This window comes from Mchenga conophoros, linkage group LG13 (genome assembly GCF_057382185.1).
Source record: "Mchenga conophoros isolate Kocher_MC1m ecotype Shallow Benthic linkage group LG13, M_conophoros_male_GT1.1, whole genome shotgun sequence".
Taxonomy (NCBI): domain Eukaryota; kingdom Metazoa; phylum Chordata; class Actinopteri; order Cichliformes; family Cichlidae; genus Mchenga; species Mchenga conophoros.
The window spans coordinates 3,289,194-3,317,158 of record NC_140538.1 but is presented as its reverse complement, the minus strand read 5'-3'; the positions used below and the strand labels follow the sequence as shown (position 1 = coordinate 3,317,158).

Sequence of the window (27,965 nt, the reverse complement as noted above, 5' to 3'; positions counted from 1 at the left end):
GCTGCTTTGCAACCCACCTCCACCTTTAGCTTAAGATCGTTTTTGATTGTGGGCACAAAAGCAGTGACGAGCAGTCAGGCTTGCAGCGTTATAACTGTTTCCACTGTGGCCACAACGTTTTTCTCTGGAGTGCTCGTATGGCTCAACCCTGTTTTATTGGGGTTTGCTGCTAATTAAAGGGGAAAATAGGTCTAAAGGAACCTTTCAAAAGATTTAAGTAAATGCATATCAGTATCTGTTTTTAAAAACTGAGTCTGAATGTAAGTTTGCAAAAAAATTCAAAATAAAAACATTCAATACTGAGGAAACATGTATATCCTGACTTTTGTGGAAATGTCCTTAAACAGCTGTAGTTAAAACACCAAATGTCAGGCTCGCAGAGTCTCAAGAAGAAAAGCCAACGAGTTAGAAAGCTGTGCATTAAACGCTTTTTGCAGAATTTCTCAACCTGTGGCGATTTAACGAACTCAGATGGAGCAACTGCTTTACTGCCTGCACTGAGTGAAATTTAAATGCACTTTAATTTGAAGTAATGAGAATCTTCTTCGACATGTGATTTATTGAATGATTTCAGTGTCTGCTTTTGTATTCCTGCATTAATTCTGGGTTTTCAAAAAGTGTTTGATCTGATTTGAGTGAAAAACCTGTTGCATCTCATTAACACTGTGGAACGTCTGAGCTGAGAGATGAGATGAAAGGGCACGTGTCGGCTCGTGTGTGTGTGTGTGTGTGTGTGTATCTGTTGTACTATTTGTATTCTGCGTGACGTGTGACACATAAGACTGCACATACACAAATGAGCCACAACATTAAAAGCACTGCTGGGTGAATCACCTTGTTACAATTCAGTGTGCATTAAGAAGACCTCCTAACTTTGAGCCTGTTCAAATGGACTAGTTATAAAAATTTGAACTACTACCCAGTTGTGATGAATGGGGAAACTATTCATAGAGACCAGAGAGCATTTTTCTGTGTGTGTAAGACCGTAAACGTATGTATATCTACTGTGAAGTTGGGTAATTTTACGTTGGGGTCTATTGGGACTGACTTTGGAAGCAGCCTCAAGTGGACGTTAGAGGAACTGCAGCTACTGGCACTCCCACTTTGGCTTTGTTTTTCAGCCTGGAGGTTTCTGCATGAACGAAAGCACACCCCACGCATTACAGGCCTCACCCACAGCCCACAGGACTGTAAGCTGCCTCAGTAGCACAAGAGAGACACATACAAAATGAGACAGGTGGTTTTAATTATGTGGCTGATCGTCTATGCCATCATCGTAATCTGTTCTTTTTTTGAAAATGTAGCATGTACCTGACTGTTTTTCTGTTCTTTTTAGTGCTTTAGAGAAAATAACATGGAAAAACAACTGTGTGTGTGTGTGTGTGTGTGTGTGTGTGTGTGTGTGTGTGTGTGTGTGTGTGTGTGTGTGTGTGTGTGTGTGGGCTGTCGTCAGGGCTAAAAGGGCTAAAATTCTGTTCACAATATCCCTCAGGGTCTCATTTCTTTTGAAACTGATTCATTTTGAATGGATGATTAACTGTCTTCCCGTTCCATCACCTGAACACAACACTGCTGGTGCTGCTGCTGTGTGTGTGTGTGTGTATGTGTGTGTATGAGAGAGAGAGCGTGGTGTGTTTGCGGCTGTCATGAGCGGCTGCTGTGCATCTGTTGAACTCCCCACCTCCTCTTCCTTCCACCTCTCAAGCCTCCTCTACGATCTGTTCTCTCCATCTGTTCTTTCATTTCCATTTCTTCACTGACTTCCTGTCTCATATCCTCCTTCATTTTTCCCCACTTTCTCCCATCTTTTCTGCATTACTTCACTTTCCCTCACTTATCCTTCTTTCCTGCTCTCTCTTTTCAACATGCTTTCTCATCAATCTTCTCATCTTATTACCACATTTTTCTCATTGCACTTGTGGTTCACAGACACCTAAAACTCATCAAATACCAAAAAGATTAGAAGTGTGATTCATCACAGAGAAGACTGAGTGAATATTAAGTTCATTCATTCAGTTCAGGTCATGTTGTCATTGTCTGTTCATGCAGCTGAAAACCTGATTTCATTTAGAGGTTCTGACTCAAGAGCTAGAGCACCACTAAGTGCTGGTTTCTTGGTGTTATGGGTGAAATCTGGGCTTAAAATGTTCACAATCGAGTTGAAGTCCTAACCTGGATCATCTAGAAGAGATAGAAAAAAGGAGAGAAGATGGAGGTTGTGTCTGGTTTTAAAGGGCTCCATAGTTCTGTTTTAGTTTGTATGTGATTGGATCTCGGAAAATAAACAGAGCTGGTTTTCCATAAAGTTTTGAAGTAAAGGTTTGTGTGTGTAGCTGAAGTCATGTCCGGTAGTCTCTCACTAAAGCTGGCATCTCCACTTTGATTCTTCACGTTTCTCTCAAGGTAGACTGGTGACGTTGATTATGGAGTTACAGACTGAAGCGTTTGAGACTTCAGGACTTTGCAGCGGTTCAAAAAGATAAAACAAAGGAGGAGATAACTGGTCTGTTGTGCGTGCATGCAAAAAAACTTTCTTTCCACTCGTCTTCATGATCATGTTTTTGTGTGGTAGGGTTTGGGGCGAGGAGCCAAGCAGCCTTTTCCATCTCTGGGCACCTTCATCTCCACGCTCAGCCAGAGGAGGGACATGGCTGGACGTGGACTGGCTGGTGGCATCATGGGCAACTTGACCGGTAACCACGGACTCAGACACGGTGAGTTCAGACACAACTTATTATTATTTCATCAAACAGAGTGGTTTTGCCCCTTTTCTGTCTTTCTTTGCACATCGAAAAAGGAAATTTAATCAAATTTCCCAAAATGCTGTCTCTATCCTCCATTCTGTGTTCGTGCCTTTGGTCCAGGACCAGATTAGAGCTTTGGCTTTCAGGAAATGACACCGGACTCGAGCTAGCATTCATAAAACATTATGAGTAAAAATAAAAAATAATTTAAAAAACAGTTAAAAAAAACTCGATCCATCCATCTTCTTCCGCTTAGCAGGCTCGGGTCACGTGGGCAGCAGCCTAAGAAGAGAAGCCCAGACCTGCCTTATTGTGGTGGAGAGGTTTGTGTGTTGCAGGGATCCCAGGGGCTTTGTTGTCTGGGGGCTTTTGCCACCTGGCAGGGTCTCCCATGGCAAACTGGTCCTGAGTGAGGGACCAGACAAAGAGCGATTCAGAAGAACCCTATGAGTAGAACACCAAGGGAACAGTTCACCCTTCCCGGGATAGAGTTACCGGGGCCCCGCCCTGGAGTCAGGCCCGGGAAGGGGGCCGAACGCGAGCGTCTGGTGGCTGGGCCTTAGTCCATAGGGCCCGGGCACAGCCCGAAAAGGGGACACGGGCCCATCAGCAGCCAGGAGCGAATTAAAACTGTTTTGGCAAAATCTGCCTGTTGAAAGAACCTGACTGGAGAAGCACTGCTCTGTAAACCCAAACGCTAAAAGGATTTAAATAGGAGAATTATTTGGAGTTATTTGTTGCATTCTCCCTTTTTTCCATTGATTTTTTTTTTACATTATTTTAAGCCAGACTTAAAAAAACGTGTAATGTGCATCTAAGTTACTGCAATAATGCTGAAGCGTTCCAGCAGAATTAGACTGTTGAGCTGTCATTGGGAAAACACAGACACACAACCATTCGCACTGCACCACTGTGCCGCAGACACTGTGACAACTGATTCATATTAATGAAAAATATTTGAACTGACATAATAAGAACTTTACCATAGACATCATACAGAGATCAAGAGATATGACACTCACAAACCCAAACGATGAAGATGGTGTGATGTTGTGAAACTATGTGCATGCACAGTTTGATGCTGCTGCTGCAAATGGAATAAAGTGTTTAAAACCTGATTTAGGGGCAAAGGTGCCAAACCTCTGAAGTGTTGGCATTGATATGAAAGGTTTGGCTTTCTGCTGGCATATTTAGATAGGATTAAGTTTTGAGACTTGCTTCCAGAAGCACTTTAAATATTTGATTACGTGCAAAATGCACTACTTTACTGCAAAAAACATTGAAACTCTTAGAGCTTTTGATGTTTAGGTTCTTCACCATAAAAGCAATTGTGAGGCTTCTCTGTGGTTTTAAATGTGTAGATGAAACACTTTGCCTTTAGCATCTTTAGTCAAATTGAACTTGTGGCTTTTTTACTTCTACTTGTGCAACAAGCTTTGCTCCGACTTCCTGTCGTCTGAATCGGCACTGCTTCATTCCAAAGCAGTAAAGCTGCTCAGTGTTTTGTAATATTGTTCGCCGCCTCTTTGCTCTCTTGGAAGCACCGATCCCCGTCCTCGTCTGCGATGTAATGATGTGTTACTTCCTCTGTTTACAGTGTGCTTGATGTATGCACTCACACTCTGTTTATGCTGCCTGCAAATGATGACATCGCTACTCTGAAATGAAAAGCTTTGAAAAGGAAGAAGAAGAGAAAAAGCTGTGCGGCTGTGGATTTCAACATCCCGCAGTGTGAGAAGATCAGACGCCTTCACTAATAACGAGACACTTACAGACATTTTTAAGGGGTGATTCAGATCTCAGCTGACTCACAGTTGAAGCTCAAGTCACTTAGACTCAAGAGCTGGAAACAAGTAATAATTACAAATGGTTTGTTCTCCTGCACGTGAAGCATTTTTGGGCAAGTGGCATAAAAAATGTGTTTAGATAAGGTTTTTAGTTTCTCTTATTAAATTAGCATTGCAGTTATCAGATTGCGAGCTTTTCTGCGTGGCTTTAATTATTTTTTCATTGTGAGTGTTTTGACGGTAAAGGGGATGCTGCTTCCTGTTAAAGGCGTGGTTGTTTTTAAATGCCGCGTGAGAACAGAGACCCGGCGGAGCACCCACCAGCCCACTTTGTCACCACGGCTACTGATGCCAGAATAATTATACAAACCTCCGCCCCAAATCAAAACCATATGAAAGTGAAAACCATCAAGACACACACATGAGATATTGTTGCATTCCTCGGGCCCGTTACAGTCGGCCAGCCTGCTGGATAATCACCACAATTTGCTACTTCATCTGTAACGTGTTACGGGTTTTTGTAGAGATTTGTCAAAATAAAAGTGGAGTTTGGTCTCAGAAGGAACACTGTTCCACTGCAGCGTGATATGACTCAATGCAGTAAATATATAAAATGGCTAAATTGGTTGAACGAAGTGCAAAAGTCTTGAACCACCACTATTTTCTTTGTATGTACTTCCGGTGAGCTTTCTCGTCATTTTTTAAAGTCGTCTTGAGTAACAGTTCTCGAGGCTTCTGCAGGTCTTTCAAAGTCCTTCTTTGGACTTTGGCTGCTTTTGCACTCGTTTTCAGTCCCAGCCTGGTACGTGATCAGTTTCAGAGAAGTGTCTGTTGAAACAATCAGATATAAAAAGGTAGCTAACTTAACAGACAATATAGCAAAAAAATAAATAAAAAACAAATTTTAAATCGAATCTTTAGGAACTGTTTTACTTGTAGCCTCTGGCAAAAATACCTCATATGTTCCTATTTCTTTTGCTAAAAATATGAAAAATGTCAAAGATGTCACAGTGTGACTGAAACAACATTTTTGCACCAATGCGGTGATTTCCAAAGAACTTTAGCTGCCATGTCTCAGAATCCTTAAAAAAGTTGTGGAAACTATGTACATGGAAGACCAATGAAGAAGTTTACATATCCACTGGTGTTTGACTGCAGTGACTACTCTAGTTTTTAGCGCTTGACTTCATTTTTCTGCCCCAAAGGTTGCCACTTGATGCATGACTAAGTTAAACAGAATAAAAAAAATGCATAATTGTAATAAACAGTAGTCATGTAGCCATGTGCTCACACATAGAGCAGGTAACCAGCAATCATATTTTGCTGTGACGTGACTGAATAAGAAGCTATCACTGTGCAACTTGCCTCACAAACAAGGTGCACACATCATCTCCAGTCTGATGCTTGCTTTGTTCAGAAACCTCTGCAGCAATGAAAGCAGGATTGAATGGAAAGCACTTGAAAACACTTTGGGAAGATCTCTCTCACCCATCATCAAGAGACATCAAAGTAAACTCTGGAGAAAGAAAGAGAAGGAGGAAAAAGATGAATGTGACTCTTATGATCAAAAGGTGTCATGACAACGGATGCTTGTTGTTGTCAGCCCTGCGCTCAGTGATATACGAGCTGACAAAGCAATGATAATTAGGATGGTGAGGGACAGGGGAGTGAAGATGGAAGGTGAGATTTAACAATATGTTCTTCTCCTTATTGCAGCTTTGTTTCCTCTTTGATTATGAATTTCTGTCTGATTTCATTAATGAAACAACTAATTCCTTCATCGAGGAGAATTTCATGACAGAAATGGAGCATAATGAAAAAAAGAGCCAATTCAAATTTGGTTCCAATCCAGATAATTTTATTCAAAATAGTTAAATAGTCCTGGCTTTGGCAGACAAAGCACAATCTAAATGCTTTTGTAGTTGATTCATTTCATGGACCGTTTGCATGTTTGATATTCTTGATCCACAGAGGATGGCTTGTTCCTTTTCATCTTCCTTCACAATCACCATCAATACAAAGTTTACTTTTGATCAGCGGTTTGATCCATTGTCTGGAATGCTCTTTGGACAGTTTCATGGTTCAGAACGTCTTGTTTTGTGCGCAATCAGATACACACAGAGCAGCACAAGATGTTTGGACTGATGGAGAAAAGTAAAAGGTAAACCAGGTACTAAATCTTCAGCCAACACCGAACCAAACTGGCAGCCTGCTGACACAAGTGCACTCGGGGGGGCATCTTTCACTGAGGCTGAGAAAATCACAACGAGTGATGAAATGGAAATTTCTATTTGAAATCTACTTCTACACATTTTTTTTTCACTATTGGATTAATTACTTTTTCTAAAACAATGATTTCTTCATTGTAGCATCTTTCCTCACCCTCGGGACAAAATGCAGACATTTAGCTGTTCTGTTGGTGGATGAGAGGAGTTTCTCTGTGATATAACACGTGCCCATCTCTGTTCTTGTGTCCCTTTTATCTTCTGCTTGCACAATCCTTCCACTTCTGCAGAATGAGCATCCACAATGCACCTGGACAGGGCTGCGCCTGCCTATTGTTAGTGTTGGGATTGAGGCTAATTATAAAGAGAATGGATGGATGGTCATCAGTGTGGGAGGATAGATGAATGCATGTGTGTTATGCAGCGCAGCCTGGCCTCTGTGATTGCACACTGATTGGGGTTAATAGCTGTTGTTGATTCATTTCTCTGTTTGTGGACCTCTTTTGTCTCCCAGCACATATTCCCTACACCTACATGTTCCGAGAAACATTCAAAACAGGCCCAATGTCTGTTTTGCAGTTGTTGTTTTTATTTTCATTTTCACTCCATGTGTCAGTTTAAACGCTGTCGAGCTGCAGATCTACAGCTGTGAGTAATTAACAGTTTGATGTTTTTATTGAATCTACCCACCCATCTTTATCCATCCATCCCTCTTCATCCATCCATCCACCCCTCGTCGACCATCCATCCATCATTCATCTCTCTTTATCCATCCATCCATCCACCCCTCGTCGACCATCCATCCATCATTCATCCCTCTTTATCCATCCATCCATCCATCCATCCATCCATCCATCACCAATCATCCATCCATCCATCCATCCATCCATCAATCATCCATCCATCCATCATCAATCATCCATCCATCATCAATCATCCATCCATCTTTATCCATCCATCCATCCATCTTTATCCATCCATCCATCCATCCATCCATCCATCCATCCATCCATCCATCAATCATCCATCCATCCATCCATCATCAATCATCCATCCATCATCAATCATCCATCCATCCATCTTTATCCATCCATCCATCTTCATCCATTATTTGGGCAAGACAATTTACCCTACCGCCTACTGGTGTTGGCCAGAGGGGCCGATGGCGCGATATGGCAGCCTCGCTTCTGTCAGTCTGCCCCAGGGCACCTGTGGCTACAACTGTAGCTGCCTCCACCAGTGTGTGAATGTGAGAGTGAATGAATAGTGGAATTGTAAAGCGTTTTGAGGGTCTCGAAACAGAGATTGCATTGCATAATTATTAATAATCTGCACATAAAACAAGATGTCTTGAACCAGATATCTGCTTTACATTATGAACATTTAACGAGCAGACTTGATATTATATTATGACCGTGATTAGGCCTTTGTGAGTGCTGCTATAGCTGAGAAAGCTTTTATTGTGTAGCTCACTAGGCTGAGAAAATGAGAGGATGTGGCTTCCTGTAAAATTCTACTTTGGCATCCAGATTCCTTTTTAAACTCTTTTTCTTTAAAGAACTCCTTAAGTCATGTTTTCTGTGCAGATGGTCAGTGTTACTGAGAGTGTGCTATAGTTGAACTGGTTCCTCTTCTTTATTTTCCTCTCCTGCAGGGAGAGAGCTGCCTCCGATATGCAGCAATGTTCGTCAAAAGCATCGGCTCTCCATCGACACTCTTCCTCCAGAGGTCAAAGCTCCATTCCCCTCTGACCCCATCATCCCCCTGCGCACCAAGACTACCAAGGAGTTTCAGTAGGTGTCAGTTCGCTGGAGCTTTAAACACACTTTAAACATGCAGGAAACATCCTTAAATCAAAGGTAAAGAGGTCGGTCTCCGTGAAGTCTTTCGTGTGTTTTGGCTGCTAGGGAGGACATGGAGCGTGCCCTCCAATCAGGAGACTGGAGGGAGGTCCGGGAGTTTTACCTGACAACCTTTGACTCCTTCATAGAAATCAACGCTGCCTTCAAGGTATATCACACACAGAATCTGGTTCTCAGCGAATGGCCTGTTGTGAGAAAACACTTTTAAATGCTGGTAAAATTTCACAGAACTGTTTTACGATGTGGTGCGATGGGAAAGCAGTTTTCACTAACTCTCTCCGTGTGTTACTCTGCCTTCGTTTTCCCCGTCACTCCTTTCCCAGCGAGAGGCGAATGGATTGTTTAACACTATAGAGGACTCAGGAGTCAACACCAAGTTTGTCAACGCTGTTTATGACGCACTGCTCAACACGGTGAGACCACACCTTCAGACATGCTTACATACGCTCAGAAACGAGGAGAAAATACTCTGAAATTCGTTTGTTGGCTGTTTGCAATCACGATAGTTTTCCTGTAATCACTTTTGAATGTAAAATATTTTACATTTGATGGGCCTCATCAGCCAACACCTTGTGTGCAACTGCTGGAGCAAATCCCAGCAGTTGATCAACTGCTGGGATCAGCTTAAGGCTTTTCTGGGAGCTTTTAGGAACTGACTGTAGGGAATGACAATACTCCAGCATAGAAGTGAACTAGTTTTTTAGCATCAAGCATTTAGCATGTTTCTAATTTGATCAGTATTGCACATATTAAACAAGGCAGTCATAGAGATTTTTGGGTTATGTGTATTAAGAGATATATCCTGGTCAAAACTGACTCCAGGGTTCCTCGCAGTAGTACTGGAGTCGTCCACACCTGGTGAGCGTTTTCTCAATTTAAAAGTAGAACAAGTGACCTTCCTGTTGTGGTAAAGGTTAGATGAATATGCCGTTCAGTGTTTTTATTTCTCTTTGTAGGCCTCTGTACACTAAGCTTGTTTTCGGTTGTGTTTTTAGCCTCAGGACATCCAGAAGTCAGTGCTGAAAGGGATCATTAACAGCCTGCTGAGGGAGTGGAAAGGGTGAGACGAGCTCTCTGCATCTTTGTGTTATCATGTTCCACTTATGAAGTTTACTATACATGCTTTTATGAAAGGAAATTATTAACATTTCATTGATATTTTTCACATTCTAATCACTGATGTTGGAATTCTTGTTCATTTATTTTAAATTGTAGTAAAATAGCTTAAAGTAATACCTTGAATCTCTGTTTTGTACCTCTTTGCTGGTGTAGTTATTTGTTATATTGTGGGACTATTTGTTAACAGTGTCTCACTGTGTTCTGGGTTTGGTCTGTTCTTTTTTCAGGCCTCGGACAAAAGATGATCTGCGAGCTTACTTCATTCTCGTTCAGGTACGATTGTGGGGAGTACCCAGAAGGCCCCTTACAGTGAACTAATCTTCATCACAAATCAGTGAAGAAATCAAATAAATGAGAACAGAGAGTACAGCTGATTAAGTCAGATACAGCATGAAAGTGGGAGCTAGAGTGTAGGTGGGTTGCAAAGTGGCTGACAGACTAAAACAGTGCGCCCTGTTGGCAACTTTACACTTAAACATGCATCATGTCTTGATGCATGTTCAATCATCCAGGTAAGGAAATCCCAAAAAGTAGATTCTGTTGATTTGGACATAGAGTTTTCATCCAAGTGACTTCTTCACTATCTGCTACATCCAAATGAACAGAATCAGCTTTTTGGGATTGTCTGCAAACACTTGCTAAGTAACCACTGAGTGACTATGAAACTGCGACAGTAAAAGGAGGTTGTTCAAATGACCTGAAAGACCTTCAAAATAAAAGTTTTCCCTTTCCGCTGAAACCAAGATGTTTCAAAAGGTTTAACTTTTACTTTGACGGTGAATGGTCTCCTGTTCTGGTTTGTTCCGTTTCACAAGTGTTTGAAGTCGGGGTGCTGTTGGTGCCTTCGAGCTACCGAAACAACAAGGTTTTCGGTGTAGCACTCTTTGCCACCAGTTTTTTGTAACAACAGTCAGCAAACAACCTCTCACCAAACAGTTAACGTTTACACATTTTTGTCCCCTAATAATCGGTAGTTACCATGGGCTCAGTGACTGGTTTTTAAGCCTACGTCACTGGGACTTGAGAACATTTGTTAAATTTGGTAGTTTTTGCCCATATTTATTCTTATTTAACAAAGACATTTTCATCAAAATGTTTTGTTTTCTTTTTGAAATTTCCCTTTGCTATTCTTCTTAATCTTGCCTCTTGTTTTCATTCCAGTCTTCTGTCTTTCTCTCTTTTTGGGGATCTTTCTTTGATGCTATTTTTCATCTCGGTCTGTCTTTCGTTCTCTCCGTCCAGTCTGATTCCCATATATGGTTTTGGGGATCAGCATCAGATAAAGACAGCAGTCTACAGTAGTCCCACTGTGGTTCCACCCTCCATCACACACACACACACGGCCGAGCCAAACTTCTGATTTTGCCCCATTTGACTTTGAGGACTTGTCTCGTCTTTCAGCTCTCATGAGAACATAACCACGCACACACAAACACACAGATCGGGACTGGATGAGGTCATTTTGCAGTTGAGGACTGTTGGTTTCCTGCCTGATGATGACTCTCCTTCCTTTATGGGCTCTGGTTGCTACAAATTCATCTCTTTTTCCCTTCATCTGTGCATTATAACCATTCTCAGACTGAAGTGAGCTTTTCGGGATTATCTCACTCATTTTGTCATTTGTTATTACTTTTATTGCATCCAAACTTGTGCGCGTGCGGTCAAAGTGAAAGTGGGTCACACTTGAGGAAAAAAAGTAAAGAATAACAATCATTTAAATCCTACTTCAGTCGGCCTTTAGCCCTGCAGTTAGTTGAACGAATGAGAGATTTTTAAGGAATTGCAGTAAACCAGCCTTCTCTGGATCTTACAAATATGAACCGTATGTTGAGCATGAAGCATTTTCAATGGAAAACTCAAACATTATGTTCAACTTGAACCATTGTTTTGTTTTGTTTCAACTTGTTTTCATAGTTCTGCCCATTATTTCTTTATGTTATAATGTTGTACTCTCCAAGTTAATTAATAAGAGCTGAGAACATGAGGCCGTAATGAAGTCCACCGGGGCAGTTAACTCTTGTTTTCATTCTTTCATCTAAACAAATTTGTCTAGTGGGTTGTTTAAGGGTTGTTTGGATGCTTGTGGGAGACCCAGCAGATTCCCTTTAACGCATGTTAAAGGGAATCAACAGAAATAAGGAGATGAGTAAGAAATAAAACAGGGAAAATATGCTTATGACAAGCATGCGGTAAAAGCCACTTGGTTATGGTTAGAACATGAATAAAGAATAAACTCCATCAGTCATATTTTCCCACTTCATGATGCTCTTAAACTTATTTTATTTTATCCTATCAAGTAATAAAAGAATAAGAAACTCATGAAAACTAATGTTCCACAAACTTGACTCAGACTCTTGCTCAACACTTCATGGCTTATCCTGCTGATCTGAACAACACCCTAAACAAGCAGCAGTCCACTGGAGAAGGTCCACCTGAGACAGAATCTGCATGTAAATGCTCATCCATAGTGTTCATAGTTAAAAAGCAGCCATCCAGTAATTGGTGTAGCTCAAGTGTGATGTTTTCCTTCTATTTCTATTCCGTGTTTTTCTTGGTTGACTGTCGTCCATGAAAACAACACTGAAAACTGTCCTCTTATGGTCTCGCCTTTGACTTCATTATGTGATAAATTTCTCTTTCTGTTAGAGTATAAAAAGGTAGAAGTAGCCTTTAACTCTAAGTTTCAGAAAGAAGGCTTATATGGGCTATGCCCATCGGCTAATGAATTGTGATTGACAGTTTGTGAACCAATGAGAATGCAGTTTAACAGTCACATCCGCCTCTGATGACAAAAATCCTCATGTTGAGGCTTCACGATGGAGCTTTGGAAACCAGCAGGTGAAGTTATTAACAAATGTACTGTTTTATTCCTTATAACTCGAAATGAGTAAATGAGCCCATGAAGTCATCAGAAAACTGTTTACTGAGATTATCCAGGACAGCTTTCACCAGACGAGCATGCTTTAATCAGTCAACTCAATTTAACCCTTTCACACATAGCGGTCACTACAGTGGACAGCTATTCAAAGGCTGTGTTCTTGCATTTGTGTCAGTGTTGATGGTATACTTGCACATAAACCACTACATAGGACGCTGATGTGTCACTCCATGCCCTGCCACACAGTCAAAACGTATGTTGTCCACCTAAGTGGACATTTAAAAAAAGACTCTTTGAAAAGTACATGTTTAAAAAAGTGAATTTCAAAAATGGTTAACATGGTTAACTACTGCAAGTAAAATGAACATGTGGTTCATTACCTTAGCATGTTCCCCGCATAAATAACAGTTATTTGTAGTATATATTGACTCACATACTATTTAATACAAGACAGTACATGCCCTCATAAATGTTTAAGCAGAGGATACCTTGAATTGTGTACGTTTCCATGGTTGCCATGTGCGTTCACATGCATCCAGGCACTAAGTTGCTGCTCTATCAATTTGTCCTGTTAAGGTCTCTGTTAGTAGCATCATGCAATACATTTGACATTTGTGTTACGATTTCCGTCTCAGTTCACATGTTGGATTCCGGCTTTTTAACTATGTGTTTCTGCTGTGTGTGTGTGTGTGTGTGTGTGTGTGTGTGTGTGTGTGTGTGTGTGTGTGTGTGTGTGTGTAGAACCCACAGTACTCAAGCACCAGCACCTATGTGATCTATGCTCACCTGCTCAGGCAGATCGCAGCTTTGTCTGAGGCTGACCATCACTTCCTGGTTCACTGGTTCAAAAAGTAAGTCCAAAACTCTGTGCAAGCGTCTGTGTGTTCGTCTGTGTGTTCGTGTGTGTGGTAACCAGTTTGATATTGGTTCGCAGCCAGTAACAAATGGACCTCACCGCAGTTTAAATAAACAATAAAAATGTCAGGTATCATATTCTGATTGATGTCTCTTTACAGCGTCTATAAAGCTACAGAATATTTTCTTTGTCTTTACATTTGAATTACTTTGTCTTTTACTGATTTTCGTCATCCACACTGGATCTAAGGAGAGAGGATTTTGTATGTTAAAGAGATCATGCAGCCTTCTGTGGAAAATGTGGGATTTGAAGCTTTAAATAACTCGTGGATGTGTGGGCGGATTGGCTCTTGTCATCTTGTTTCTGCAGCAGGGTTAGCAGGTGATAAATTGTGAGATGAGAACATAAATTAGGCAACTACTCTGCTTAGTCTCACTTTCTTAATGCATATCACATACACAGTTTTGAGGTTTTATGAATCTCTGCTGTCGTTTGGTGCAAACCCTAAAATTTGACAAAACACAGCACTCGCATTCTTTTTACATCCAGCTTGGTTTTTGTCTTCAGCTTTGCTTTCCCTACTCTAATCAGCCCACACAGTGCGACCTGCATGCCAACACTTTCCCTTCTGGAAAAAAAAAAGTTCAAACGTGTATTTGTGATTAACTGTCAAGTATAATAGAATTGTTCTACTTAAAAGAGTATGCTTAACTACTTGACATCCACCAGGTCACCAATAATCTGTCCATGGCTTGAGTTTTGTTTTGGCAAAATGTTTCTGGCAAAACTTTAGAAACTGCAACATGTTACATTACAAATAAAGAGTCATACATCAGCTGTTGCATCTTTTTTCTATGTGACTGTTCCAAATAGGCATTATATTATATTTAAAAAAGGGGTCAACATAAGCCAGACCCTACCCTAATCATAGGTGGGCTGCTAGTGACTAGCCGGATGTTAAATAGTTAAAAAAAAAAAAACTCATGGCGAGTTACAACATTGTGTGCTAATGTATTGTAGTTGTTGTCTGCTGTTGTGTTACTGTACACATATTATCTGCTTTAGCTTGAATATAGAAAAACATCATAGAAAAGTTTTATCAGGTCATCTTTCATTATATATTGTTTTGCTAAGAACACGTTTGGTGAATCTGTCAGTGACATACTACATGACTAAAACTGGTGCCAGGCAACATATGACTCAAATAGTCTATACGAGCAAGGGAATGGAATGGAAATCTCATTTCAGCTTTTTGTGGATGCTAACAAGGACACATTTGTTTTAATGTTTGAGAATCTGCTTGCAAAAACCCAACAAGCTGTAGTCCAAAGTTTTATTCAGAATGGCAGTAAAAAAAGTCTTAGATCCAGTCCTTATGGTGCAGGAACCCTGGACGTGAAAGCAAAGACTGGAAGCTTGTTTGGGAGTTTTAGTATAAAAGAAATTTTTCACAATGTCAACACAGTAATCAACAGTAAGAGATTAATAGTTATGGGGCTTATGAAATATTAAACTTCTCTCCAATAGAAAAAAAGCATGTCTATTAATTTATAAATTTCTTTATCTTATTTAATTACATTGTTCCTCACTGTCCAAATATAAACTTTGTCCAGCTAGAAGACTTTAAACATCACACACAGCCTGAAAGCACAAATGTAAACCAGCTTCTGTTCGTCTCCCTCTCGGCTTGAATGAGGAACATTTGAATTCATGCTGTTTGTGGTAATGATTTACTAGCAAGCTGCTTCAAATTAGAAGTTCTGTTTAGTTCTGCTCAGATCCAAAAACCAAACTTCTCCAAAGCTGCTATTAGTTTTCCTCCTTGAAGTGTAAACATCTATTTTTGTGCACATGTATATTTCAGGGTGCAGTTTGACTCTGCCAAGCCACCAGTATTAACTCCATGTATCTGTGTGTGTGTGTGTGTGTGTGTGTGTGTGTGTGTGTGTGTGTGTGTGTGTGTCAGACTGTCTGCAAGGCGTTTCAGACAACTGGTAGAGCGCCTCCTGCAGTTCATCTCCACTCGCCTATTTCCAGCAGAACCAGATGAATTTCCTCCTCTGTCCAAGTGCGCCTGGTGGATTCCCTCTGCAACCAAAGTGCTCAGCCTCTTCAGTGAGTCTCTTGCAAAACTAATAACATCTCGATGTCTGCTGCAGATGATTTCTGTCACATTTGACTGTTATTCTTGTTTCCCTGTCCTCAGATGCAGCCAACAGTGTCTCCTCCCCTCCAATCATGTCCTTCACTGACTTTTACAACATTACTCTTGAACACATAGATTTTATGGAGGATTATAGGACCTGGCAGAACTATGGCAACTCAAATAGGTCAGTTGTGTTTTTTCTGTATACATTAAACTGTATGAATTTTCCATCTGGTTCAATCCTGCTAAATCCTGATGCTTGCATCATTAGTAAATCTAAAAGTCATATCTTGCAATTAGGTTTGTTTTCTTTCAGCCAATACTGGACAAATTACCTGCCAAGAAATTTAGCTGAACATGATTTTCAATTTAATCGCAAAATTTAGTGTTCACTTGAACCGTTCTTTAGAGCACCAAAGGCGATAGGATACATTTTACTTCCAGGACTTCATTTGAGTCATTTTGCAATTTAACAATAATCAACTTTTAGATGGACATGACCTTTTTGGTTAAAATATTTACATGTATATATATATATAAACTATCATATAGAAAGGGTGTGATAGAGGGCTTGTCCTGGTGAAAATCCCGGACGAGCCCCCAAACATTTTCTTAGTCCATAAATTGACAATGTAGTGGAACTAACGGCATATAAGATGGCACCATCTTGCTGTAATTCTATGAATGTTAAATGATGTAAATATAATTATAAAACACATAAGCTTGAACCAATTTTATTATTAGATTCAGGCTTCTTAACTAATATCTTAACTAACAAACTTTTAAAACCGAATCCAAAAAGTACGACTGCTTGTATCATCCAACTCAAGTATTAAATAACAAAGAAATTGAAGGACCAAGGCTTACTGTAGTCGACACCAAAGCCAGCCATTCTGACCACGTCTGGCTTTAAATGCATGCATAGGCTGATAAGGCATAACTGAAGTAATATTAGGTACCAGAACACTTTGAATATTTCTTTCTTTGTTTGTTGTTACGGATTGAGATATGTTGTATTACCATATAGATTTGTAGGAATAATTTCTTGCTAGCATAGATGCATTTCTGTTCAAATCAAGCATCTTTACTGCAGCATAATAAACTAATGAAACTTTGACATTAAATTTACACCACTGCATGTAATGAAATAGCTGACATCTCTCATTTTGGTGGGGCATACCTCTTCGGTGACAAACTGGCGCAAACGAGACCCTGTTGTAATTTTGTATGAACTAGGCATTTATTTTCTTTCTTGTATGTAACCCAGGTCCCACGTAGCTATGGTAAAGCTAGAGTATATAGTACAATGAGACTGGGCCTGGGTTCGTAGTGCTACTAATAATAATACCTGATACCCTCTAATTGCTATAATAAGGACCACCACAACTGTATTTTACACAAATTTATCCCTCACCGGGTATTTATTTAGACAAAAGAAATGAATAAAATAAACAGTTACTTTAATAAAATGGATTGAATTCAAATAAACAAACAAAAATACTGTAAAAATGACTACATGGATTTTAAATAAAAGATTATCAACCCAAAATACCTCCTTTTTAGGTATTTCAACTGTTATTTCAGCTACAACAGCTCACACCTTTAACATGGATGAATTTCAACCTTTGACAATAACTTTGATCAACTACACACTTACTCAATTTAAACCGATTGTGTAACAGTGGGCCCACACACACACACACACTTTAACCTGTCCACACTACACCTGTAGCACGGTGCTTGATGCAGGCCTGATTCGAAGTTCGGGTGCGGTGAGGCCTAAAACTGATGGCCGCTTCACTCAAACTGAGCAATAAACAAAATATGTGCACTTTAGTTCCAGTTAGTACTCACGAGTCCAATGAGTTTGTTAGTGGGGCAATCAGAAACGGGCAGTTAGTTCACCAGTAGTGAAGACAGTCAGGGGTAAGAAAACAACAGTCAGGGGCGAGGAAACAGCAGGGTCCATCCGGGCAGAAACCTCTCTCTCCTTTCAGAGCGTCCCTCGGCTTCTCTTGCAGATCACAAATAAGTACTATCAGGACCACGGGTAGTCGACCTCAATGACACACTTAGATGCAAAATCCACACCACGTTTGCCTTACGACATCTCTCTCTTCGGACTTAGCTTCTGTGTCCGCGCCCACAGATTCACACAAACCTTACCACTTGTCCCGCCCCCATAACAGAGAAGAGTGACATTGACTGGCTCGTCAGCACAACAACCAATGACAATACCATATTGAGATAACTGACACTAGATGGGTAAATAAACTTAGGTTACACCCCAACATATTTAGTGTGCACAGAAAATGAACTCTAAATCATGAAACCCTTTTACTTATTGGACTCTTAACTGTAAATGAAATACATTTGTACCAAAGCATATGATTTTTAAACGTTTTATCAACTATTTATAGTTTAACCATTTTTTATTACAGTACACTTTTTCTTTATACTGCAAGCCCAAATAATTGCAGACAGGGCTACATGTAGATCACTGAATATGGTAGTCAGCATGTGAGTAGTTGATTTGTTGCTACGTAACAAGTTTATGGTTGATTGCAGTAGCAGGTTATGCTAGAGCTGCTCATTTCTCATGGATACACAACTTTTCCACAAAGATATGTTCCTGAAAATACCAAAAAGGTAACATACTCTACTTTAACTTGTGATTCAAATCCAGTCATAACCCTGGGTTGCTCTATATAAGAGACTAAATCAATGTCATCTGGATTCAGATTGGTTGACCAATAATACAAAACCTGAATGACTCTGATTCACTTCACTTTTGTTATTCAAATCTTCATCAGTTTAGTTTTGTATGAACTGAAAACTCTCCAGATTTCAGCAATAAATAGAAAGCATAAAATGCTGTACTACTTTGTAGTGTAGTAAAGTATAGTACAGTATAGTAGTAATGATTGGTTGATGATATAGTCAGTGATGACTGATTTTTGTCAAAAAAAAAAAACGTTTTTAGACTTGCCTGTAAGCTCCTATTAGAATTGCCCCTCCATATTACAGTACATTACCCTGAGTAAGTGCTACTCATGACCAAGTCATCTAACATCCCTTTGAAGATTCCTGGAAGTGAAATTGAGTATCTCCTCAAAAGCTGAATAAAGTAACGCTTCCACAGCTGCAGTTTATCCAGAACTATGGAAAGACTTGCAGAAGCCGTGAAGTTCGTTTCACGCTGTGTCACGGCTCGTTAATGTCTCACAAAGAAAATGGATCTGGAGTTTACAGTTGAAATGACCGGCTCTTACAGCCTCTGGCTGGTGTGGTGGGGGATTTGTGGAGCTCATGTGGCTTGGAGGGTGTAGACTTCAGAGCCTGCTCATTAGGGTAAAGTATAGAATTTTGAAAACACTTGAAAGCTGGTCAGAAATGCAGTTACAGAAAGACATATTTATGAAACTGCTGATAGAAAAACAGACTAAGAAACTCTGCCTGAGAATTATTAACTATTCTTAATTTTTTCCTCTTTTTCAGGTTTTCTTTCTGTCAGTTTCCCTTCATCCTCTCGACGGTGGTAAAGAAAGCCATCATCCAGAAAGACTCGGAGCAACAGATGATCAGTCAGGCCAGGGTGAGTCGCACATTAACAAAGCCTGATTCCAGCCTTAAAATATTGTAATAAGGAAACACAGAGCAGGCAGATTTGCTGAAGCTGTATATGAGCAACAAATGCTTGTCTGTTGAGTTTAGGATTCTGTGTTTTTGCTTCACAGCAAAGTCTGGTCAGTAAAGTTTCTCGCAGGCAGAGAGTGGACATGAACCTTCTGTTTCTCAACATTAAAGTACGACGAGCACAGCTTCTCAGCGACTCACTGGATGAGGTTAGTACATTCACAAATTTCAGTTTTTGATGTATAATCATTTTACAAGACGTTTAAACATCTTTTAAACTTTTTAAACTGAAATATGCAAGTTAAAGCATGCAGTGTAGACTGGTGTCATCAGGGCGTTTATTAATTAGAAATAATGTGAATGTTGTCTGATCTTTAATGCATGAACAACTGCCATGATGATTATTTATTTTAAAAAAAGAAAGATAAAAAAATCTCCTGCAAATTCCCAATGATATCTTTCTGTTTTTTATCAGAAAGTTATTTTTATTCCAGTGCGAACTGGAATTTCTAAATTCAGTTTCTCTGATTTTAGTGCTTTATGCTTTATTTTTGGTGGTTTATAAAGGCTGCTTTGGTAATCTTAGTAGAAAGTTCCTTTTAGGGGCAAATTCAGGGGCAAATTGATAACATGTATGGCAGTTGCATGGAAACCTATTACTGATTACTATGTCTGATTTCTGATTTCTAAAAACAAATCTGAGAACCCGTTAACCCATCAGCTGACAAACTAAGGGCACAAATGCTAGCAGCTGTCTGAGCCGAGACTTCCTGATGTGTCTGCCAATCATAGTTTATGATCGTTAATAAATTAGAAAAGCTAATAAAAACCTTTTGTCCTCTTTAGACAATGCCCAGTGTTTTTGAATTTGAATTTTGGTAAATGCATTCTGTTTTTTGCTGTCCATGTTTACCTGGTCAGTACCTGCTCATACATGATTGGTTATTAAAATTAAGACAAACCAGGAACATTCATGTCCCTAAAAACTCATCCTTTGTCTACTATCTTTACACATATTTATATGCAGATATCTGAAGTGACCTTGAGCCATAACACACTGTGAATTTATGTTTAGTGTGTTTTAAATGTCCTAATGCAATTTTAGTTGATACCAGAAAGCCAATCAGAAAACAATATGTTCTTTAGAAATACACAAGCACAGATTGGTGCAGGTTCAGCGTCATTTAATGAAAAATGAGATGTGTTAATGTGCCTTCTCCACTGAAGTACTGAGCAAAGATCGTGAAAAAAGAAGGAACTGAGGAGAAGCTCATGGGTGTAAACTGGGATTTTTAGGACATCTGAGAGTGTGATAACAACCAAAAACCAAAACATTTCTTAAAATGTTGTTTTAAGCAAGGGGGAAAAATTGGAAACTTGTGATGTGGGAATACTGGGAATATCGGCCAGTGAATATATAGACCCTGCCATGAGGATCAGCAAGTATGCCTTTAATGTTTTGCAGTCATGTGTCACCCTCAACCTCCGTCAATCTGAAATGTAACCGTAAATCTGAGATAAACACTAAAATCCAAGTCTAAATTATGTGAAATGTTATTTTCTTCCTGCAGTGAGGTTCAGACCAAATGTCTTTCATTTTGGTCTTTAATTGCTGGTCTGTCCCTGTGAAGATATTCAGTCTGCAGACACTGAGGAATACATGATCACAGCATTTTCATACTTTCATTTGAAGAAACCATTTAGCAACTTAAGTAACAGTGTTTATGGGAAATTATAGCAGAGGATGTCATTTTTTTACCCAGAAAATATTTCCGCATCTACTTATTTTCTACTGCTTCTGTCTGTAGCAGCAGTCTAAGCAGACCAGTCCTCTTTCTTGGTGACCTGTGCCTAAAGCTCTTGTGGCGTTCTCAAGCCAGAAAAGAACCATAATCTCTCCATCATATCTGCACTGGAATCTTTCCCATGTTGGGTGTGACTGGAACACCTCCACAGGAGCCGTCCAGAGGCACCTGGTCAGCTGGTCTGATTTGATGTGGAGGAGCAGCAGTTTTACTCTCAGCACCTCCTGAACCACTAAGCTCCTCACCTAGTCTGGGAAGCAGAGCTGAAAGTGCCTCTGCGGGCTCTTGCTTGCAGTTTTCATAATTCCTTTCATAACTTCTTCCCTCATCATGACCATAGATGTGGGTAGGAGTGTAGATGGACCAGTAAATCAGCTGCTTTTGTCATATCTCTCTTTACCAGAACAAATAGCATCCACATCCCAGCAGACACCGCAACCACTGGTCTGTCAATTTTGCATTTGCTGACTTATTGTTAGCAATGCACAACTTTCCCTGGTGCTCTACAGGAGCCAAATAACCCATAATAATGGGCCTGATACCCCAGATTTCTTAAGCATCTCAAACAGGGCACCATAAGAGCAATCACACACCAGTTCCACAAAGCACATGCAGAACAGCTGGACACAATATTGCCAAGGCGTGTCACCCAGGATAACCCCACATCAGACGCTTCAGGCGCTGCAACTCTTACCCATCCAAGGGGTACAAAGGTTTCTGCAGCAAGTGTTTCTGCAATGCAAACTGAAACGAAATGTGTGTGTGTTTGTTTCATCTCTTTGTCGCCGATAGCTGACGAGGAAGCGATGCGATCTAAAGAAGAAGCTGCGGGTGACTTTTGTCGGGGAGGCGGGGCTGGACATGGGCGGCCTGACGAAAGAGTGGTTCCTGCTACTCGTCCGACAAATCTTTCACACAGACTACGGTGAGTCAGGGTTTCAGATTGGAGGTCATTCACACTGAAATATGAGCTGCTGGGCTGTGAGTGTCCACAATCCAGCCTTCATCATAAAAATGGAAAAAAAGCTTTTCTTTGAATAGGTCTCGAGGGAGCAGCTGAGAATAACAGATAAGGTTGAAAATCTGGAAGGTTAATCCCGTTTGATACAAAGTCAGTGGAAAGTGAAGCTGTATTTTATTATTGAAGTCAAGCGGAAAAAAATCGTATTTTTATTGGATAAAACGGAAAGTACATTTTTATTAGACGGAGGCCTCGGTGGACGTGCTTTGTGAGTTTTCGGGTCAGTGAAACTGCAGCGGGAATAAGTGTCAGATGGCTGAGAAAAGTGGCCCGTGTTGGTTTTGGCAACTGTATAATTAGCTGTCATTTCAGTCTGGAAGAGTTCTTATTATGATGGTCTTCTTCTCTTGTTTCTCTTTTCCTTTTTGTCTGTTCTGGCTGCCTGACTGTAATTATCTCTGTTTGCCATTGTTGTCACTGTGCCTATCTCTTTCTCAGTGTTGCTCTCTCAGTCTTTTAAACTCCTTTAGCTCTGTTTACACGATTTATTCCAAATCTAAAGCCAGACACGGCTAAGTCACTCCTTCTCGTTACAGTTGCGTTAGGCTCTACAACGACCGGTAAAACTATCACATGTAAAGTTGCTCGTGTTTGATGTGACGTTTGCTCGATGTGACAGCTTTAGAATAAAGACACCATTATTATTTAGATGGTTCAGTGTAAGCCTTGCTTTTTATGCGTGTCCCAAGTTTTGACTGGCTCTGTGTTCAGCCTCTCAGCTAGAACTTGTTTTTTTCCCAGTAGCTATTGGCAACTTTTCCCCAGTAGCAAGAATGCTGGACAATGGAACAGCTGGAGAAACTGTGGAAACTTTACTTTTCTTTCAGTAAAAGAAAGAACTCGCCACAAAAAAGGCAATAAAACGGAAAATACAGTCAAATGAGAAGGAAAGGCCTCAGGCAGGCGTTGACTGGACGGAGAGAGATCCTGGACATAAGAGGGTTTACTCCGTTATTATTTCTAATGATAGGAATATGAGTATTTTTCCAATACTCTTCTTTTAAAAACCCAAGAACCTCCCATCATATTGAAACCAGTAGCTCTGTAATGCAAAGAAGTGCTTGAGTGATGTTGCAGGTATCACTTTCACCTTATAGTTTAACACTGATTCTGGAGAAAGATGAGTACTTCTAAGGCCTATAATGCCTGTTAAAGCTGGCTGAAGTAGTCCAGTTTGTAAAATTGCAGCAGAGGGGAGACTGGTGTGACTGTCTGCTGTGCTTAAAACAATCCCTGCACTTCCTTTTCCGACACTGATTATTGTATTTGTGTAATAGCTTATAGTCGTTAACTGTCAGCGTAGACTTCTTCACACTTAATATCTTTAGTGTCTTACTTGGTCAAGCCAGCGTCAGCAACCGCAACAAACAACCTCAAGGCCAAGGCTGCCTCTTCCCCATCGTTCCACATGTTTAGCTTCTACCTTCACATTCTTCTAAATTGGTCATTCATTGCTCATCCTTTTATACTTATAAAAAGGCCATTAATCTCTGGCTCTCGTCTACAGCATGTCATTTATCCCGTCTTCCTTTTTCTCTCCCCAACCAGTCGCAGCAGATGGCCCCGCCCCTCCCTGAGCCACCAAAGTGCTTGCTCATAGGGGGTCATATTTTCAGATTGTTGGGTTATTTCTCTGTATGTATTATTGTAGGGTCTATCTTACAATATAAAGTGCCTTGAGGTGACTGTTGTTGTGATTTGGCGCTGTGTAAATAAAATTGAATTGAATTGAATAGAGTTTATTTCTCAGTGGTATTGACGGGTTTTGACCTGCTGTTGTGTTTTGGCCCCAGATACATAAAACTGAATTGAGTTGAACTTGCTGGCTGCTCCGCCTTTCCTTTATAAGTGTCTGTGTTTGACAGTCACCAACAGCTGAAGGAACCTGTAGTTCCTTGGCAAGTTTTCACACATTAACTAAGATTACGTGGACCTTTGGTGGAAACGCAGCGAAAGACTCTCACTTCCATGCCCGCTGGTAATGTGGATAAATAAATCTTAAGTAAAGGGCTCAAATATTTCCCTTTGGAAAGGATTCAACAGTTTCCTAAAACAGCTGGAAAGTCTAGTTTTAAGCAAACATGAAACAAAGTTGAGGAAACGGCACATTTTTGGGGACTATTTTCAGTGGTGGATTACTACACGTTTGTGTGGGATTCACTCAGGACAAACTGCAGTGTCTGTTCGTGGTAATTAAAGCGCATGTCGCACAGCATAGTGCAGCCATGTGTTATTAATAGTTCTTGGAGAACAGCAGCGCACAGATGCATGGGTTATATCAGCCTTTAAATACATACACAGTGCTTCATAGCGCCATACTTTCATTGTTGGTTTTGCTCTTTTGGGGAGACAGTAAAAAATCCTTTAATGTGAAGTCTCGATTGAACGCACTTATCACAAACAGTTATTTTATTCACCGCTTTCCAGCTGCGCTGTGCTGAGTTGCACATTTCACAAATGGTGGCGAGTTGGTGGTTAACAAAAATCATTTAGATCTCAGTCCAAACTGAATTTCTGTGAATTGTGAGGAAAACATTTCTCAAGCCTTTCTTCCTCCATTTTTCAATTCAACAAGTGTGTTTCCATCACTGCCGCTCCAACATTTCCCCTAACTGCAAAACGATTCTCACATCACGTCTGGGCAAAAAAAACCTTTTTACAATATTGATATAGCATTTTCTCCAAGTTTCGGCCGCGTCCGTTCAGCCTTTGTAGTTCAGTATGTTGGAATTTGCATAAAATATACTCGAGTGGAACCAAGCGAGCGTCTGCCTGTGCATCTACGTTTTCTGCTCTCTGCGTCTCCGCTCTGGTCAAGTTGTTCTTTCCATCGTTGTTCCATCTTTCCGCGGTCGTCTGTGTTTGTCGGTGCCAGGGGGATGTCGGCCCAAAGCAACACACTCAATGAAAGCTGTGTTCCCCTCATTAGCAGCACAGGGAAATCCCCACCTCTGCACACACACACACACACACACACACCCAGCTGCACACAGACAGGTGTATGCGCACACACACACACACACAGGCTCTTTTATACATGAGGTCTTTTCCATTTTGTGTGTTCAGAGATGTGAGTGGTCCAGATGTGAGTCTCCACTCTGAACAGACTGCTGCTGTTTCTTTCAGTCACAGCTGGAAGAGTTTCAGCAGCGCTCGAGTCTCAACAACTTGTGTGTTACTTTTTTTAAAAATGATTTATTTATTTTAATTAAATATTTAATATGCTTAGGACGTCAGCAAGGTGCTGCAGTTGCAGAGAAACTCTAATCAGAAAAGAGGTGATGTGACTGACATCCAGCAGATCAGCAGTGAAACAGCAAAGCTTTTCAGGTGGAGGCTAAAGAAGCGTGTGCTATGTACACACCTACACATTACACCTGCAGCAGTGATGTAATCACATCATTGATGCCATTGGACTGTCCTGGTTGACACACCTCTACAACATTGATGGAAGTTGGGGACAGTGTCCTTTGCTTGCTGAACTGCAGAGGCGGTCACCCTTTGAGAACCACAATTCCCTTGGAGGTGGTGCACACCCTCTGATCCCCCTTCTCACAAATTCCAAATGTGCATTTAAAATTCCACATGAGGGGAAGATGCGAACCAACCTCTAACTCTGATATAGCTCAGTGATCTCAGTGATGAACCAGGCACTCTTTCAGCCTCGCATTTCAACTTGCAGGGCAGTCCGGTCGACACTTTCCCAAACCGCGCTGTTTGGTTTCTATCTCCGCTTGTGTTCAGAGTAACAGCAGTGCTTTTGATTTCAGTGCAGTTTTACTGCTACTTTCCAATTCGACTCAACCTAAATCCCTTTTCCCCCAAGTTTGGACAGTTGGGTGGACACTTTTTAATTTAACAGGGACTCACTGATTCCGGGAAAAGTCCAACTACATGTACCAGGTGTCTTTTTTCTTCTGTCTTTTCTTCTTCAGACCCTCTGTTTGTCGTAAAAATGACCTTTCCTCTTTATTTTTTTTTGCCTTCATCACTTCCTGTATCCTTTTTTCTACCAATCAAATGTATCGAATTAAATAAAAGAGATGTGTTCAATCTAAATGTAGTACTTTCTTTTTTTAGGGATGTTTACCTACATGAAGGACTCACGCTGCCATTGGTTCAGCAGTTGGAAGTGTGACAACTACTCTGAGTTCCAGTTGGTCGGGACTGTATCCTTTATGAAGAACAACAACAAACATCAGGGTATGTGCAAGCTTTAAATGTTGTTTAAGCGCTTTATAAATGAGCTCTTTGGAGGTCCTAATGAGCCTAACGAGGTTGCCTACGTTATCCGGTTCAAGTTAAGAGAAGGACAATAATATATATATATATTTTTTTTAATGAACGTGCATCGGAGCAGTTTGTTTAGCACCTCCCACGTTAGCGTTTTAATGCGTTTTCATTGTTTTTGTAGCTGCAGAGCAGTTTCACAGCATCTGCTTTTCTGCTCTAGACAAAACTGCTGAGTTTCTGGGAGGGTCGGACTATAAATGCGTGTAATGTGCAGACGGGCACAAATAACCACACACAGGAGCTTTCCTCGTGCACTCCCCTCTGACGTAGCAAACACTCCTCTGTTTTAAACCGCAAAGGAGAAAAAGATACTATAATGTGTGTGTTTAGGCCGTGGGTCTGCACATGTAACAAATACGCCTCGCTCTGTGGAGGCTTTTTCAGCGCAGCACATAAAATTGAATCCACGTGGTCAGAATCATTTTTCCAAAACAAGACCTCAGCGAAGAACTTCATAACAAATACAAATAGAATCACAGCAGGTTTGTGTGTTTTTAAATAATAAATGATATTAAAAAAGTATGTTTTTATCACAGACTGTAAACCAAAAATGGACACAGCCTAATATAGAATTGCCTTAAACCTGCTTTTCATTGGGCAGCAGAGGGCAGCGTCTTACATTGCAAAAGGAGGTCTGATTGTTTGCATGTTTATGAGAAAATGATTGTAGTGCTCCTCTCAGTAGGTTTGAGTCATATTTGTTGTTAGTGTGAGTACATGAGTTACATGATCAGCCCAGTTATAATAATGGCCAGCAGGGGGCGCTTCCTTTGCCTTCCAGTTGTAAATCTGTGACCTCAGTAAACAATTCCTTCATGAGTTTTTGGTTCAGCTGCTAGTTTGAAGTCTTATTGATACAACTTTGTAACCGGCAATAAAGCATGATATGCTTTATTGAAACTGTGACATCATTACTTCTGTCTTTTATATACAGTCTGTGTCATTAAGTCAATGCAAACGTTCAGTCAGCAGTGAAGCTCATCACTTATCCTTCTGCTTCAGCCTGAAACGCACCAAAGATCAGCTGTTTTGCTCCTGCTGTTTCAGGGTTCTCAAAGTGTGGCTCACGGGCTATAGGCGGCCTTTGGTAGCTGTTATGTAAGTGCAACAAGTACAGACGCACTACAAGCTTTTCATTCATCCACAGTTAACATCATACAGGTCAATCTGGAACAAGATTAAGTTAACATTTGTCTTCAGTTTCAGGTCAGGAAATTTAACAGCAAGCTGTTAAAACAACATAACGTGAACCAGCACAAAAATGACAATTCTGAACATAAAGCACGATCCTCTGAGCAGATGCATTACAAACACTAATGATAGGTTTTATGTTTCCTGCATTATCACATGTTGGCTCCTTTAACTGGCACCCAGTCCTCAAAGATTCTGGTCCAGTTTCTCTTCCCTTTTGTCTGCTCTGCAGAGTTTTGTAATAGAGTTACTACAAAATGTACTTCTTTGTCTTCTACAAATTCTGTTCATGCATCAAGTCAACCACTCGCTGAGTTTTCAGGCACATAATTGCCGTCTGAGTTTAACTCGCGAGCATCATAGTTTCCATTCACTGCGTGTTAGTGTGTAAGTACGCAGAAG

The 27,965-nt window shown here is 40.5% G+C and overlaps 1 protein-coding gene across 1 annotated transcript in view; it reads left to right on the top strand.

Annotated features, from left to right (window-relative positions):
- hectd2 (HECT domain containing 2) overlaps nt 1-27,965 on the top strand; it is a 57,204-nt gene that overhangs the window by 4,838 nt on the left and 24,401 nt on the right. Inside the window, exons 2-14 of the mRNA XM_085296088.1 lie at nt 2,573-2,714; nt 8,411-8,549; nt 8,664-8,766; nt 8,942-9,031; nt 9,614-9,678; nt 9,965-10,010; nt 13,357-13,466; nt 15,438-15,586; nt 15,678-15,801; nt 19,116-19,212; nt 19,355-19,462; nt 21,851-21,983; nt 26,160-26,248. Coding sequence (XP_085152214.1) covers nt 2,573-2,714; nt 8,411-8,549; nt 8,664-8,766; nt 8,942-9,031; nt 9,614-9,678; nt 9,965-10,010; nt 13,357-13,466; nt 15,438-15,586; nt 15,678-15,801; nt 19,116-19,212; nt 19,355-19,462; nt 21,851-21,983; nt 26,160-26,248 — 1,395 coding nt within the window. The remainder of the gene's footprint in view (nt 1-2,572; nt 2,715-8,410; nt 8,550-8,663; nt 8,767-8,941; nt 9,032-9,613; nt 9,679-9,964; nt 10,011-13,356; nt 13,467-15,437; nt 15,587-15,677; nt 15,802-19,115; nt 19,213-19,354; nt 19,463-21,850; nt 21,984-26,159; nt 26,249-27,965) is intronic.